A 17,987-nucleotide genomic window follows, 5' to 3' on the forward strand; every position below is an offset into this window, starting at 1 on the left:
GCGCTAACCCTCTCACTTTTGTAATGACAGTCTCATCAATTTCCGATATTTTTACATTGATGCGTTAAATAAACAGACACAATAAATATAATAGTCAAAATATGGGTACATCAGTCATCATCGTTTAACAATTTTAAAAGGAACAATTTAACAGAACACAAAAACATCTACTATCTACGAACACATTTATTGAGTGTCTGACGTCAGAAAATTTTATAAGTCACATAAATTTGTCGTTCAATGTGCGTACAAACAATTTTAAAATTTTCATGGGAATGTTAGCATACATACAGGGTTAAAAAATCAAAAGTATGTAAGAATAAATTTAAGAAATAGACCGAGATTTAAACTTGTCCAAAAGTTATATATAGAATTTATAAGAATCCAAAAATAGTTAATACCACTACGCGATTGAATGATTTTGACGTTTGTGGTTCAACGTATATTGTAATTCATAATAGAAATATATCATAATGACATATAATAGAACAATATCATACTGACGGGATCTTTTAAAGTACAGAGTCACGTTATAAGAACAAAAGAAATACAAAAAGTCGCAAATACAAAACAAACCACAAAAATTGTGATTAGGCCAAAGATTGCTTTAAAACCAGGATAAAAAAAGTGTGTGGTATGATTGCCAATTAGTCAAATCTCCACGCAAGACCAAATATCACACATATATTTACAACTATAGGTCCCCGTACGGCCTTCAGCAATAAGCAAAGCCTTACCACATAGTCGGCAATAAAGGGCCCGAATAGACTAATGTAGAACAATTCAAACGAGAAAAACAACGGCATAATTAATGTACAAATTAATAAACAAACAACAAAAATGTTACGGCAACAGATGACAACAACTGAATAACAACCTCATGACCAATGACAGCTACATACAGAATGTATAAGATGTCAGAGGGCGCCAAACCTTCCCCTTACATCGGACATAGGTGTATATAAAAAGAAGATGTGATATGATACCCTATTGAACAAAAGAATAAGGATATGAATATTTTATTTCCAATCAAAGGGTCCTATGAAGAGCTGTCATGACATTACAAACAAGTACATAAGATTAGACATAAATTAGAGACATGTACGTTAACTTAGAAAACAACATCGTTAACCGAGCGTCTGGCGTATATATAACATTTTAATCCTGGTATCTATGATGAGTTTATTTAATACTATTAAAAATGCTAGGACAGGACAGAACCAGATTATACAATTGAAATCTGTAAGATATACCATTTACAGTCAGATTCTACTGATAAAGTGTATATTTTTGAGTAATTTGCATTTATTATATTGTAACTTCTCTTTATCTGTAGATTTTTAAAAAAAAAACTTTCTTAAACATTTATTCACATTTAAATTTTCTTGTGTAAATAGCCATTAACACTTTGAAAAATTGTCTAAAGATTGAAAAATATTACAAGTTAGAGAAATACAGCAAAAATATCATTTTTGTTATCAGTTTATAGTGGGCATTCAGTTACAAAAGAGGGACGAAAGATATTAAAGGGACAGTCAAACTAATAAATCTAGAACAAACTGACAACGCCATGGCTAAAAATGAAAAAGACAAACAAACAACAGCACACACGACACAACATAGAAAACCAAAGAATAAACAACACGAACCCCAAGTGTATCTCATCTTCGACTTTATTTGAAGTACAGTATAAACATTTTCTCAGTGTTTTATTTACATAAATTTTGGAACAAATCTGCACAAGAGACCAAATGACACAGATATTTAAACTACAGGTTACTAAACGACCATCAACAATACTCAAATCCCATACCACTTAGTCAACTATTAAAGGCGCCAACGGGACAATTAGGTTTATTGTAAATGGGGGTAGATCCAAATTGTCTTCAAGTCATTGAATGCAGATCAATACGAGATTCTAAGAAATGTCTTTGTGCACCTAAAAATAAACGTGGTTGGATAAGATATGTAGGTACATGTCAATGTAACTATGCACTATCGCACTACGATGATTTTGATTTGCATGAACATTACAAAATATTTCTAGCGATATCTTTTCGAAATCCTTAGACTGTGAAGCAATTTTTTGTAGGATTTGTAAGTGATTGAAGAGACAGATATAAGAATTATGCTGCCGCCTTTTTTGTCAATGAACAGATATTGAAAAGGTATTCCAGGGGTTGCATCATACTAAAATCATGACAGTTATGTTTTATTTCTAGTAAGGTCTTTTCCTCAGATGTTCAACATGATGAATTGTGATTTTTGACTGAAGGCGTTTCTTTAACCAAAGCCACAAGACAATGGTTGACACTTCGCGACATATGCAACGTTCTAATTATTAGACCCTGGTATCTGGCACAACAAAAGCAGCTCAAGCTGCTCTTACAGGATGCGACACAAGTTTTCTAATCGAAACTGGCAAAGGACAAAAATTACAAGGGGATGGGAAAAACATTCATTTATAACAATTTGTCTTCTAGGTGATTCTTATATTCACACATATTTTGCAGTAAAATTCAGTTCACCGCTGATCGAAAATGACCCCAGAAGCAATGTTCAACCATTAAATCAGTTCATGGTGGTCTGAATAAACTCATGAGAATTCGTTACCTTTTCAAATTGATGTGCATATTGATGTCTAGTGTTAGTGTATAACAATTATACATATACAGCAACCTTTGAAGTGTAATATCTCTTTTACTCTTTGTTTGTAGTTTACATATATTTCGGGCTTTCAAGTCTGCTATTAATTCCTTTGTTAATAGATATAAGTAGATGTGGTATTAGTTCAACTCTCCATCCACGTCATTATTTGTAAAAGTTAACCATTTTAGGTAAAAATACGGTCTTCAAAACGAGCATTGGCTCACACCGAACAGTAAGGGCTCCAAAAAATTATTAGTGTAAAATCATTGCAACAGTGTAATCAATATTAACAAAAATTAGAAACGAGAAACATTTATGAACCACATTATCAAACGACAACCATGTATATCGTTGTTTTATAAAAAGGGGAACACATCTTCTCTATCTGGCTTTGGTCTAGTATTGATTTATTTATTAATATAAAAACAAACTTAATATACTTTTTTTGTATAGTTCTAACATTATTTTATATTTAAATAATCAGCCATGAATTTCATCATTTTTTTTTCAGAACATAACGGACCGGGTGTTTACTTTACAGTTATTATTTCTCCACTGTTTTTTATGGCATTCTAACCAAACTTCCCCAAAAATATCTTTATAGATGGCCAAATATAATTGCATAGCTTAATCTAAATTATGAATATTTTTCTCCATGATTTCCGAAGATAAAGATATTTATTTCATTGTCTTACATGTTGCATGCGAGGGTATGTTTCACTGATATCTGGTAATCAGACATAAATATGACTAGCTCTATTTGTGGAGGATTCTTGGCGCATGCTTCCATCCCTCCTTTTGATCTTTGACCGCAGTTTTCAAAAATATGCACGCATAAGTCAAAGGATATTATATTTTTCTACAAAATAAAACCAAAATTAGCCTTCAGATATTTCGGTCCATTACATTTTCAAATTTACCTGATTTGTCACCGTATTACCAGTATACATTGTCATTTAAGGGCTAGCTGAGGCACGCCTGTGGGTGCTTGATTTTCTCGCTGTCTTGTAGATCCACTAGTATGTATTATACACTGATACATTTTAATGTATATAGAAAAGATATTTTTTTTTTATAAAAAAAGGTTTAAAATAGTGTATCATTAGCTATAAATTAGTTGCTAAGCAACCAAAAAATGATAACTACCAAATGTTTGTCATTTTCTAAGCTTTTATATTTAGTAATTTGAAATTAGATAATTCAATTCATTTGAAGAGGGGGCCAAAATGACTCTTATTGTTCCTTGTCCTTTCCTAGTTTCAGTAAAAAAAAAATATCAATATATTGCAGCTATGTCCAATCAAATATAGATTTCAAAACCCACCCCACCCCCTCTTCCGGATCATTCTAAATACATACAAAAATGTACCTAAAGAAAATAGCTTCATTGCATTTCAATGAACGTAGCTTAAACATTATTGGAATTAAATCAGGGAATACCTTACAACAAATTATACTTAAAAAGTAAAATCATAATAATTACTGAAACTCAAATCGGAAAGTCCATAATCACATGGCAAAATTCAATGACAAAACACATCAAAAACGAAAACAACTGTCATATTCCTCACTTTGTACAGATATTGTCAAATGTAGAAAATGGTGGATTAAACCTTGCTTTATTACGCTAAACCTCTCACTTTGTACGACTGTCTCAACAAAGTCCGTTGTATTTACAACGATGCGTGACGTGAACAAAACAGACATAATAAATAAAAAAGTCAAAATATGGGTACAGCAGTCTTATCCGTACGTGTGCTACAATTCTAAAAGAAACAATTTAACATAAGAACACAAAAGCATCTATCAAAATAAAAACCCATTCGTTGCTTGGCGTGTCTGACGTCTATATTTTTTCATAGTTACACTGTACTTTAGAACACTTACAAATGGGATATAACATTTGTTTATGTTAAGGGTTTTTTTTTAGCACATGAAGTAAAATATGATTCGAGTAATCTTGTTCATTCTTATAATAGTTTTTGTAAAACATTTTCAACAAACACTGGTATTATGTCTTTGAATAATTGTTTTATTTGAATGAATATTGATTTTTAAGATAAATCAAAACCCAACTATATTCTTTTTGCCTAACGCTTATGAACATTAACGGTACGTTCTGTTGATATTATTAGTAGCTATAGTTGACGTCTTTACACTCTATCTAGTGTATATTGAATGAATTATGATCGATATTTTAGTCTCATATTCATTATGCTTCCTAGACCTTGTCCCAGGTTAGGGACATTGTTTGGCGCTCGCAACCATGCTAAGCCTGACAACATTTTCTATGTGCCTGTCCGAAGTCAGTAGCCTGTAATTCAGGGAATTTCAAATATATCTTTAAGTTTTCTCGTTTTGAATCTGTTAATGTTTATAGCCTGGTATTCGGTATTGATGATTGCTAAATCATCGTAAATGTTGTACGATGATCTATAGTCGATAACGTTTACATAGTCTTGGTCACCGGTGGAGTATCGTCTTATTTGGAATGTGTACCACATATTCTTAAAGATAACGTCATACAAAACAAATTACGAAAAAACTATTTCAGTCATTAAATATAAAATTCAATTGGTCGCCGTTCTAATAATTTTTCTAATTCATATATTGAATTCAAATGCATATTTAAAAAAAAATTGTTGCATATAAAAATATAGCAAACAAGTGTTTTTAACTGCCATGTAGTAGCAAATGTCCTTCAACTGTTCGGTATGTTAAACGTGATTCAAGCTGCTATGCACGTTGTTTATAGAGATTATGAAAATAGTGCATTTTACTCGGGTATGAATATTCCAACTGTACCCAACCTGGTAATTTCAAAATAAAACAACAAAACCTTAGTGAACAATACAAAATGTGCATATATATTATTTTAATTTTTTTTATTCAGTTAAAAATAAATTACTCTCACTTTGCTCTAAAGAGGCGAAAGATACTAAAGGGACATTTAAGCTCAAAACTTGAAAGTAAAATGACAACGCCTTGGCTAAAAATGTAATAGAAAAACAAACCAACAATAGTACACAAATGGAAAGGGCAGATTGAACAAGAAGGAACACCATCAAACGGTTATACATCTTATAGAAAAATATATTAAGTTTTGGTTCACTTTGCTTCGAAATGAGAATCTCAAATTCTTTAGCAAATGAATAAAAGAAACTAAAACGCTTTAGTGCCGCTCAATACCAACAAAGGTTGAATTTATAAGAGTACACTTGAAATATTAACAATTTCACTTCACAACGTTTCAGTTTCATAATATTTATAAAACAACAATATAACTTACACCAACAGTTAAAGAATAACATTAAAAACTTGGTTACCCCAGGAAATACCATAAAAGAGGGACGAAAGGTACCAAAGGGACAGTCAAACTCATAAATCTAAAACAAACTGACAACGCCATGGCTAAAAAGGAAAAAGACAAACAGAAAAACAATAGTACACATGACACAACATAGAAAACTAAAGAATAAAGAACACGAACCCCACCAAAAAGTAGGGGTGATCTCAGGTGCTCCGGAAGGGTAAGCAGATCCTGCTCCACATGTGGCACCCATCGTGTTGCTTATGTGATTACAAATCCGGTAAATAGTCTAATTCGGTATGAATGAAAGGGAAGGGGATTGTAGTTACGACGTAAGGAACATATCCGATATCATTTGTGAAACGGTTATTCCATAACGGTCAACCAACTCGTGATGGCGTCCGTAAAATTTACGAAGGGATGATTTCAACTTCGCCATTTGGAACTCTTGGTTTAATAGCTTCCTTGTGAGCAGAAACCCTCTATCAAGAAAATCATGATAGGAAATGCAAGCACGGGAATATCGTATCAATTGGGAGATATATACCCCGTATGCAGGTGCGGCTGGAATGCTGCATAAAACAGTCGTAAAATGTTACATAAAGAACGGCCATTTAATGTAATTTTTATAATTTCTTGAATTATCGAATTCGCAAATAAGGTGTAATGACATTTTTGCTATATGAAAATAATTAAATTTTGGATGTAACGCGTCTTCTGATTGGCTGACGTTATTTTGTTATGAGCCCATAGATATAATTTAGTCATGTGACCGTGGCGTCATCAACGTTTTTTCGTGGTTTTCTACGGTTTTAAATGGAATTTAGAATTAAATTATAAGAAATGATTGTAATATTTTTTTCTGTCTATTCGAAATAACATAAAAAATGTGGTGCACACTGTAAATACAAACTGATATAAAGTTTGACTGTCCCTTTATATCAGTTTTTATTCAGTGTGCACCAAATTTTTTATGTTATTTCTTCATAGACAGAAAAAATATCACGGTCATTCCTTAAATGTAACAAATTTAAAGAAGAAAATTATCATTTGTTTTTAACAACCTTGATGTGATTGCATATAATATTTACCTGTTTTGGTATTTGTAACGTGAATTCAAGCAGCCATGTTGATTTTATTGACCACTTCAGTATTCCGTTATTCACCGTTATCAATTATCCGATCATTCTAGAATGATAGCTCATTTTTATTTTGATGAAATATTTAGTGGTGTTTGTAGCAAAAACAAAGCTACAATATTTTCCTGTTTTTAGTAAGTTGACCGAAATCAGGATAGATCGACCGATCTAGTCTTGAAAGAGATAATTAATTAAAATCACCCATAAAAGTTAAGAGCTAAATGGTTTCTTTATCTAAAGTGTCTTCATGAAATTATATATTGATTCACTTCTATTAAAATATAGGTATACACATATGAGAAGTTAAAACATATAAGAATTTTACTTCTATGAAAAGTTTCTATTCTATATCTTTTTTTCATTGTATCGAAATTAAAGATTTGTTTCTCAAATAAATATTAGTCTAATTTGATAAGTATTGCATTTGTGTTAGACCACGTTTTATTTGACGTGTTTATTACTATCGACATGCACTTAACGTCACCATGTTTTGGGCTTTGATTTCAGAGACTATGGAGTCGTTTTTCTAGATACCAGTTTCTGTTTATTGTGTAAATTTTCTAATTCCGCGGATATTTGCTCTCCGTGGTATTGCCATTTGCATAGTACAATTCTGAACAAAATATGTACCTCGTTGATCATTTAACGTCGTATCTAACTTGTAACCACGAAATTCACAAAAATCAGCATAACAGGACAAATAATGAGTTAATATAAATTGATTTTAATGGTTTGTAACCCGGATTTGTTTTTTTCTAAATCTATTTATGAATTTCGAACAGCGGAATTTAGAGGAAAATCAATTTGGAAAGTCCATAATCACATGGCAATTTCAAATAACAAAACGCATCAAAAACGAATGGACAAGAACTGTCATATTCCTGACTTGGTACAGGCATTTTCAAATGTAGAAAATCGTGGATTAAACCTGGTTTTATAGCGTTAACCCTCTCACTTTGATGATAGTCTCATCAAATTCCGTTGTATGATACCTATATTTATTGAATAACCCCCTAGAAAGCCAAATGATACATTTATTATTATTTCCATATCTATTTTGTAAAATAGCTTCAGAATTGTTTGTGAATATGATACTGTTATAGAGTATATACAATTGTGTCTTAGTAAATTAGTTTGTTGATACAATTAAAATAGCTATTTGAAAGCTTTGCGTATGATATCAAAATATCTATTATGGTAGAATAAGTGTTCCATTCAAGTAGAACATTTCCTTTTCTACTCTTAGTATCTTTATTTGTAAAGATACATGTGGTATGATACATGAGACTAGTTATTTTAGATGAGATTTGTTAGGGTTTATTAGGAGACATCTAGTGTTTCAATGCGGTATTGGATATGAGATTTGTTAGTATTTAATATGAGACATCTACTGTTCAATGTGGTATGGTATATGAGAATTGTTAACGTTGATAAAGAGATATTAACTGTTTCAATGTGGTAAGGTTTATGAGAATTGGTAGTGTTTATTAGGAGACATCTTAAGCTTCTTAAGCTTATAGTATTTCATCATCGATAAACTACTGGGGCCGTTTGTTTAACATTCAATTAGAGCATATTACTCAATGACCTTCATCTAAAGAGGAATTCTTGAACAGCAATAAGAAAAATGCGTAAAATAGCGATAAATAATCTTACCGGCCGAGAACACAGGTATTTTGTATGGCATGTCTATAAATAAATACATGCTGGAAAAATCTAATACATATGTTCTAAATAAGATATTTACGGTGTCGAATAATATATCAATTATAGAAATTTCTACCAACTACTCAAAACTTTGAGAATTGCATATTAATTTGATTTAGTTTGAAAGCTGATGGCACTCATTTGGTACATGTTTCAGCTGGAAAAAATCACTACTTCATTTTGCTTAACTTTAAATAAAGGCAACAGTAGTATACCGCTGTTCAAAACTCTATGGACAAAAAAAAACAAAATCGGGGTAACAAACTAAAACCGAGGGAAACACATTAAATATAAGAGGAGAACAACGACACAACATTAAAAAGTAACACACACAGCAACGGACTAAGCATTAGACAAATTCCGATGAGAATAACAATTATAACATTTATTAAAATTCATGACCCCCTTTTTACTATCTTATGTTTATAATGTTCATGCACACTCTGTTTGTAGAAAACGAAATTCATACGACTACAACTGCGTTTCCGTAAAACGGATCAATAGAACATCAAATTATACAAATCATAATAAGTAAGTACACATGTATATACCACAACATGACCGGGCTGTGTCGTAAAGTGTCGGTTACATACAATGTACAAGCACCCGATGGATGATATTTGTCTAGGTCTATGTCGCTACTGGAAGGCGTTTCGTTCCCTAATGGATCGCCGTTCAAGTAGTCTGCACACGTTGGCTGACCTGAAATATTATTGACTCAGTACTTTTTTCTAAAGGTGGATTGAATAAATATGTTTGCTGTTGTCTTGTTTTATTGCGGTTCTGAGTTTTAAACAGATGAATATTAAAAAATACGTCTTACGATATCGTACAATTGTCGTACATATTTAAAGTAAATGTAAAGGAAATTATATAGGAATTTAACAATTTGTAATATGGTAAAAGTGGTCTGAATAAAAGTGAGATCGTTTGACTTTTTTTCAATTATTATTAATATTCGAAATAAATGGAGAAACGGCCTCGATTGTGACACAATTTGAAGTAATTCGAAAGTAACTTATCTTCATATCCTTTCAGAATGTAATATAAATGTTCCGTAATATACGCGTATGGTCATGACCATATGTGAATATACTTATAGGTTACGGGTAATTAATACGATTAACATTGGTAAGTTAACTTTACTGTAATTGCACCCTTCAAGTGTCATAAATTAAGAAGCCTTAAAAGTGAAATTTGCAATGTTACATAACTTATGAAATAAATATTTTTCTCAAGAGTTGAATTATACAAAATACATTTTTGTATGGTCATCATTGATTTTCGGTACGTAACACAATATGTAACTTTTGTGTTTCAATTTAATATTCTCAATTTAAAATTTCTTAGATATTACATAATTCTTAGTTCAATTATTTAATTAATGTATTCTATTTCAATTACTAGCTCTATAGCATACCATTTAACAGTTACAGCTATTTAAAAAGTGCTGCACCTCTATTCTTATTTCAAAAATAAATTTATTAAATAAGAACATGAACACATTGGTAAAGTGCAAATCAAAAGAAATAAAATAACAATCTATCTATCAATGAAAGGATAAAAAGACACATGCACATAACTCCCACACAAAATTGTCAAAAGCGTAAGGAAGCTTTAAATTTTCTAAAGCAAGACTACAAACATACTAAAACTCAGACAATATGACAAAGATAAAGTGTTTTAGTTATTGACTTGTATCGATTTTTAGTTAATAGGACGAGCCATGTGTTCCTTGAAAGTAGATAAAATTTATTTAGAAAATACCTATATCATATTTATACTCTTAATTACCAAACGAGTATATACTCATATGGTCCGGAACATAGATTTTTCGCTCAATCAGTCACATCTGATTTACAGGTTAGTGTAACTAAAAGTATTTTATTGTCATTCTATTTCAAAGTAATGCAGCTATCAATAACTATGAGCGTTCTCAAGTACCCTTCGAAATAATAAGAAAATCAAATGACTTCATGTCAAACAGTTTCATTAACTGATGCATCCAATTACCCAAATGTATGTTTTGAGAAAGGACATTTTACCAAATTGCGCCAGCAAACTATGCAAAATTGAAATAAAACATTACATAATAAATCAAATCTTTTACTCAGAAAAGTCTGGTTTTTAGTAACAAATGTCGACAAACCATATACAATTCTTATAAAATACTCATGTGTTTTATTTTTTGCATTCAATTTTTCCCTTTGCATTTAAACAAGATTAATCTGATGCAGAATATTTATTAGTGTCAGTTCCGTTCTATCATACATTTCGATATCTATTATACTGCAATTACCTTCTGACATAATTTTGTTAAATCATCTCCATTGAAATAAGATATGCCAATTTTAAAAATCCTTGATTAACCATAAGTGGTTCCTTTTAACAATAAAGAAACCAGATATTAAACAAGAATAAATACAGAATGTGTCCGTCGGACGCATATGATGCCCCTGCTTGTACATACCGTTCTAAATGAACACAACCCAAGAACAGTAAAATTGACACCACCCTCATTCGTCTTGGATCTGCGTTTTGTGGTAATTCGAATTGTATTTTTAACATGTTTTAAGTTTCATATTATTTGGTTGAGACAAACTTAAGTAGGAGAACGGAAAAGATAGCTTCCGCGATTTTTCCTTTAGTAAAGGGGCATTAATCTAGAAAAGATAAAGTGACGACACCTAAATTCAAACTTGGTCTACGTGTTTTGTGAAAATAAACCTAACTGAGGGACTCAGCTACTAAATAAACTCATCATAGATCAAATGAGATGGATGGATGGCTGTAATATTTTCAGTGCAAAATTAGAGGCATATTCATCACATGAGGAACATGATTATGTGATACTATTATGAAGCCTACATTGAACATTTATTTTGTAATGAATTTCTATTAGGCAATTAGCGAAATTTTTAAAAATATCTCACCTGCGCTTTCTAAATAATAATTCATTATTTACTACTTTTGGGACAAACTATATATATATATTAAAACAAGATGGTGTCCCTAGAGCACGGATGCCCCATCCGCACTATTATTTTCTATGTTCAATGGACAATGAAAATACGGGGAAATCATTCATTTGGCATTCAAATTAGAAAGATCATATCATAGGACACATTTGTTCTAAGTTTCAAGTTGATTGGACTTCAACTTCATCAAAACTACCTCGACTAAAAACTTTAACCTGGACCAAGAAACATTAACCTGTAGTGGGACAAACGGAGGAACAGACGGACGACCGGACGAACAAACGGGGGGATGGACGAACGAACAAACGAACGGACGGACGAACGAAAGAACGAATAATGCAAATAAATGGGGCATAATTATAGAAAACCTCATCAGCTGTAACTCAAAATATGGGCCCTGTTATGTTAAGGGTGTCTTTAATTCTTTTGACAGCTTCAGACATTAATTTGCTACCTATATCAGCTGTACCAAATCACTTCTTTACTTTAAAATTCATGACGCAATTTTTTTACAGTGTAATTTTATCCCCTTTTTTGCTATTGTGGGCATAAAACATGAAGAATTAAATTTGAAAGGGGTTTTAAAAAATTGCAACTGATATACTGTCCACAGTAGGGAATTAATTTTACAACGCAAAGCAAAAGACGGTAAAAGTGGGAAGGCGTTAAGTATTCTACTGAAGGGGAGACAGACACGAAGAGCCCGATTTGTATCGTGCTAAATCACAAGTCACAGTCCGTAGTAAGAGAATTTATACTACACGGACAAACTATTCTGTCTCCTAGTCAGTCAGTCGTTACTCTTACTCCTTGTCGTGTGCTAAGTAGACAATCAGCATTTTAGTCTTTAGTTTTATTCGAACGTGCTTTGACCTACTAACTCCCGCAATCCGATTGAAGACCCTACCATGAAACCACCGATGTTCAATAGAAAAGAAATGTTCAAATTCTAAAGAAGTGCAACAATTTATCAAGCAATAAGCAATTATGGTAACCATCAAAATGTACATATCAAAAATTAAAAAAAAAAGTTATATGCAAATGCATATTATTCAAAAATAAAAAAGCTTAATTTGATATGTGTCTTTTTGAGCTTCTTTGTTAAATATTTGTTTGTTTTTATTGTTATTAAGACAGTTGTGGTACTTGTACATCCTGTCTATTGTTTATGATAGTCTCGGCTTCTTTTCTTTCATTTTTGCTTATGTGCTTCGTCTATATGCCTTTTGGTGTTCCTTCGAAAACTAGTGTGTTGCTCGTATTTCATTTTTGCTATGCACTTTGTCTATATGACTTTTTATGTTTCTTTGTTACATATATGACTCGGCTCTGTACTTGTACATCCCGTCATTGTGTTATTGTACTACGGTAAATTTGTGTAGTCTTTAAATTTTACTAATATGCTTGGTCTATATGCAATTTTGTGCTTCTTCGTTACATATTTGTATGTTTTGGTTTTTTTCAGTGATTAAGATTATAACACAATGGTGACTGCTGTATTTTGGACATTTTTATGTCTGTTTGTTTTGTTCAGGCATCGCTGTCAATCTAATGGAATTTGATGCGACTGTCTGTCATACAATGGAGATGTTTAGCTATCTAACAAACAGGTTCAATGCATCAATTTCAACATAAAAAAGTGCTTGTTCCATGTAAGGAATATGACAGTTGTTATCTATTTGTTTGATGTGAATGTGCTTTTGATTTTACCATGTGATTAGGGACTTTCCGTTTTGCTTTATCCTCGGAATTCAGTATTTTTGTGATTTTACTTTTTGAATATAATTGGCTTATTACTTGTTGTTCCCATTGCTCTGATAAAATCTCAATTGTTGACATATCTGTATCTCTCTTACAAGACTAAAGGCATGTTAGAACTTTCTGAATGTGACCTACCGAATTAGACTATTTACCGGATTTGTTATCACATTAGCAACACGACGGGAGCCGCATGTGGAGCAGGATCTGCTTACCCTTCCGGAGCACCTGAGATCACCCCTAGTTTTTTGGTGGGGTTCGTGTTGTTTATTCTTTAGTTTTCTATGTTGTGTGACTGTCGTGTGTGCTGTTGTTTGTTTGTCTTTTTTATTTTTAGCCATGGCGTTGTCAGTTTGTTTTAGATTTATGAGTTTGACTGTCCCTTTGGTATCTTTCGTCCCTCTTTTAGACAAATACACAAACGCATTTTAAAATATAAAACAACTATTTTATTACAAAATATACTTTAACAATTATACAACGGTCGTGCTATCTGACTTTGGTTCTGGGGAACAAATACTATCGAAGCCATTAGATTCCTCTGGCTTTTTAATCACTGTAGTTATACATTTGTCACTTGGAGGCTTATAAATTTTATATGCTAAAATGAACATTGATGCTGTGAAAATTTTAACGCTTACAAGTATTATGAAGAAATATGAGCTTAAAGATGCATTGTCATAAATATAACATGATTTTTTATCACCGCATTCATTTTCCTGCCACACAAGGCATGTACTGTCTATAATTGCACCGAAAAATATAGGCCCTGGAACAGTACCTACAATAAAGGTAAAATGTATTAAAAAAATACTGCAAACAAAATAGTTATACTTTAAGCTATGTGTGTTGCTTCTTATCCCCTACCGATTAAAAAAAAGGTGGTAAATTCATAAGTTATGAGGCCGTCAACAAAATTGCATAAGGAGTTAACAGTCTGTGTATCTGCACGGGATGTTTAGCGAAGCGTTGAACTAACTGATCGCCATGTATGAAATCTATTTGCCCTATGGATCCTGTAACTAAATGCGTAAATAAACATAACGTACTGGTATATCACATATTTCGGCTAAACACATCCAATATATCACAACAAAACACATCCTTGCTAATAAGTTAGTTTGATGTAAAAAATATGATTATAATAAAACGCAAAACATGAGGAATGTATGTCGCCTTTCGAAAGAACACGGAAGTAAGCATGCACTATTCCTCTATAATAATCAGATCCTTCAAACTGACACATAGAATTGAGTACCATATGCAGTTACAGACCTTTGAAACAGTTTTTTTTTCAAACTTTACAAGGGTAAAGGATTGGTTATACTGCATAATCTATTTTATAGGAAATAAAATTGATAAATTATCTGTTATGGTGTCATGTTAAGTCAAGACTCATTAAGCTGACGTCTAGAATTCCATTTTGTACAAACACTTAAATATAGCCCAGAATTCAAACATTTGTACAAGCTAAGCTGTGTCTCGTCAGAGATGATTGTGTTTGTGTCCGTATTGACTTGTGTTAGTCAATTGTCCTTTTATAAAGGATTTTGACGAGACTGTCGTACAAAATGAGAGGTTTAGCGCTATAAAACCAGGTTTAATCCATCTTTTTCTACATTTGAAAATGCCTGTACCAAGTCAGGAATATGACAGTTGTTGTCCATTCGTTTTTGATGCCTCTCATCATTTGATTTTGCCATGTGATAATGGACTTTCCGATTTGATCTTCCTCTGAGTTTAGTATTTTTGTGATTTTACTTTTTAATATTTTGAAGTGTTAAGGTTTTTAATAAATCATCATTAGTATTCATATCATATTCATATCATTTTGTGTTTCTTTAAGGACAATATTGTATTTTGAGATGATAATAAGAAGAGGTCAACATTGAATTATCTCTCCTTAGCCATATCTTACCTAATAGACGAGCTATAAACCACTGAATGCCCAAAGCAAATGTTCTTTGGTTGTCATGAATGCACCTGTAAATAGTATATAAACTTAAAGAGTTGGAAAATATATAAAACAACCATAATTAAATGACACAGGTAAAGCAATTTGTGATTTCCTCCTCAGGTCTAAATTTACTAACTGAATGTTTTATTATTTTTTTTTACATGTGTAACGAAACATAAAACATATGCATACCTTTTTAAAATAATAGAATTGAAATCTATAATATCGAGAGAAAAAATATCAACAACCCTTAACAAGATAACTGAAGACAATATATTCTAACAAGATAAATGAAGACAAACTATTTTAAAATCTCTATGTTTTACCTCAAAGTTGCAGATAAGGCAGGAGGTGACTGCATAAACCGGAAAAAGATTGCAAATAGCAAAAGAGGTAGGAAAATATACAATAAGTAACAATCTGATTTACAGCGTCCAACAGTAGCTGTCATTGTCTTTGGAATACCGGAATTACGATGATGCATACAGGTGCAGTTGGTGTAAGACTGAAAAAGTAAAATTAATTATTAATAAAACATTTTAAAACAATTATGTGTCCATAGTCAGTGATACTCCGCCCATACTTTGTACGTTCAGGGGACCGTAACATGGTGGTCAGACCTCTAATTTAAAATTAGAAAGACCAAATCATACTGAACATGTTTGCTAAGTTTCAAGTTGATTGGACTTTAACTTCATCAAAAAATTTAACCTGAAGAGGAGGAACAGATGCACAGACTTGAAAACATTTTGCCCTTCAGTGTTGAATAAAATAAAAGGAACACAGATAAAGGCAGAAAAGCAGACATATGAACGGTGCAAACATGTAATAAATGGTATTGTATTTATCCATTTGTGGCAGTTGTATAGTATTGATTAAAATCTCGTAAATCCACACACATTTAAACAAAGATGTTAAAATAGGATGTTGACACAGAGATATGTCTCTCATATCGGTTGAAATCAATACAAAACAAGAATGTGTCCATAGTACACGGATGCCCCACTCGCACTATCATTTTCTATGTTCAGTGGACCGTGATATTGGGGTCAAAACTTTAATTTGGAATTAAAATTAGAAAGATCATATCATAGGAAACATGTGTACTAAGTTTCAAGTTGATGTAACTTTTACTTCATCAAAAACTACCTTGACCAAAAACTTTAACCTGAAGCGAATGGACGCACGCACGGACGGACGGAGGCACAGACCAGAAAACATAATGCCCCTCTACTATAGTAGGTGGGGCATAAAAATACATTCACAAGCAGTACCTTTAAAACAAATGAGGACAGAAAATTGAAAAATTATTGAATCATCAGAAATGCAAAGTTGTTATCTTCAAATAGCAATGCCATCGAAAACTCAACTACAAAAGAGGGAAAAAAAATCGTTTCGAGTATGTAAAAGCAAACATAAAATTATAATTATTTGCATAATAGTTTTATTTCTGATTTCCCTATAAATTTTAAGATATCTATTTTATTTATTATTAAAATTCTATTTAATTTTACTTTAATCGTTTTGTCACTATACTAACCTCTCCATTGAGAAAGCCATTGCTGCACCCAGCAAAGCAAGGAGAAAAATACTGAACCATGTCTTCAGTACACATTGGTTCATAGAACTCTGTAGAACATGAACAATTGCTGTTACATGAATGTTCTAGTTGTGGCATCATCTCGTTACTAAATAAAAACGTTATAAAAATTATACATTTTGCTACAATTTTTCATAAAGATAATTTAACATTCTTTTTCTTTTAAAGTATATTGACCGATTAATGGTATCAACAAAATATAAATGTACTGGTTTCGTTGTTTTAATTTGCATTTTTTTACATCGTGTAAAAATTTGAATTCACACTACTCATGAAAAAAACTTGATCTAAATACCTGTCAATATTTTACTTTTCATACTAATGATGAAGCTTTTGTCAAAGAATATTATATTTTATGAAGGTTTAATTGGGCATTAACTGTCACATTTATGTTTAACGATTTGACTAAAATTCCAATAGGTGTATGTAAATAAGAAGTGAACAGATGACTGATAGTTTACAAATTCTTTATACAATTTTGATATTACTCACTTCGAAATATTATACTGAATATTAACCCCAGCTACGGAGTCTTCAGGACATCGTATCCATACCACTGTGTCCAGTATCATTGCTGCTATACACACTATGATGTTTAATCTCAACATTCCTTGTATTTTTAATTTCCATCTTTTACAGACTAAACCACCAATAAATTGTCCCCCTGCTGCTCCGGGCACTGCCATCAGTCCTACAAATTATCGTTTTCATCAATAATCGGTTCCATTAAACTTAGGTGAGGTTTTAGAATTCGGGTCAAATGTTCGGACTCCTTTGTGTTTTTCCAAACAATACAAGGTTAAATAGTTTGCCCCATAACACCCATTTATTTTTTCATTTAAGACTTAATAGCTCACGAAAGGTCAATTATCAAAATGCTAATATCTCT

General features: G+C 31.9%; 1 protein-coding gene across 4 annotated transcripts in view; it reads right to left on the bottom strand.

Annotated features, from left to right (window-relative positions):
• Positions 1 to 13,967: 13,967 nt before the first annotated feature.
• Positions 13,968 to 17,987, bottom strand: part of LOC143054632 (solute carrier organic anion transporter family member 4C1-like) — a 113,153-nt gene continuing 109,133 nt past the window's right edge. For all 4 annotated transcript variants that reach the window (XM_076227641.1, XM_076227643.1, XM_076227645.1 and 1 more), the window contains exons 8-12: positions 17,591 to 17,789; positions 17,039 to 17,186; positions 15,825 to 16,003; positions 15,460 to 15,524; positions 13,968 to 14,322 (exon numbers count right to left, since the gene is read on the bottom strand). In XM_076227641.1, the coding sequence (XP_076083756.1) occupies positions 14,015 to 14,322; positions 15,460 to 15,524; positions 15,825 to 16,003; positions 17,039 to 17,186; positions 17,591 to 17,789 (899 nt within the window). In that variant the 3' untranslated portion in view covers positions 13,968 to 14,014. The remainder of the gene's footprint in view (positions 14,323 to 15,459; positions 15,525 to 15,824; positions 16,004 to 17,038; positions 17,187 to 17,590; positions 17,790 to 17,987) is intronic.

This window comes from Mytilus galloprovincialis, chromosome 12 (assembly GCF_965363235.1).
Source record: "Mytilus galloprovincialis chromosome 12, xbMytGall1.hap1.1, whole genome shotgun sequence".
Classification (NCBI taxonomy): domain Eukaryota; kingdom Metazoa; phylum Mollusca; class Bivalvia; order Mytilida; family Mytilidae; genus Mytilus; species Mytilus galloprovincialis.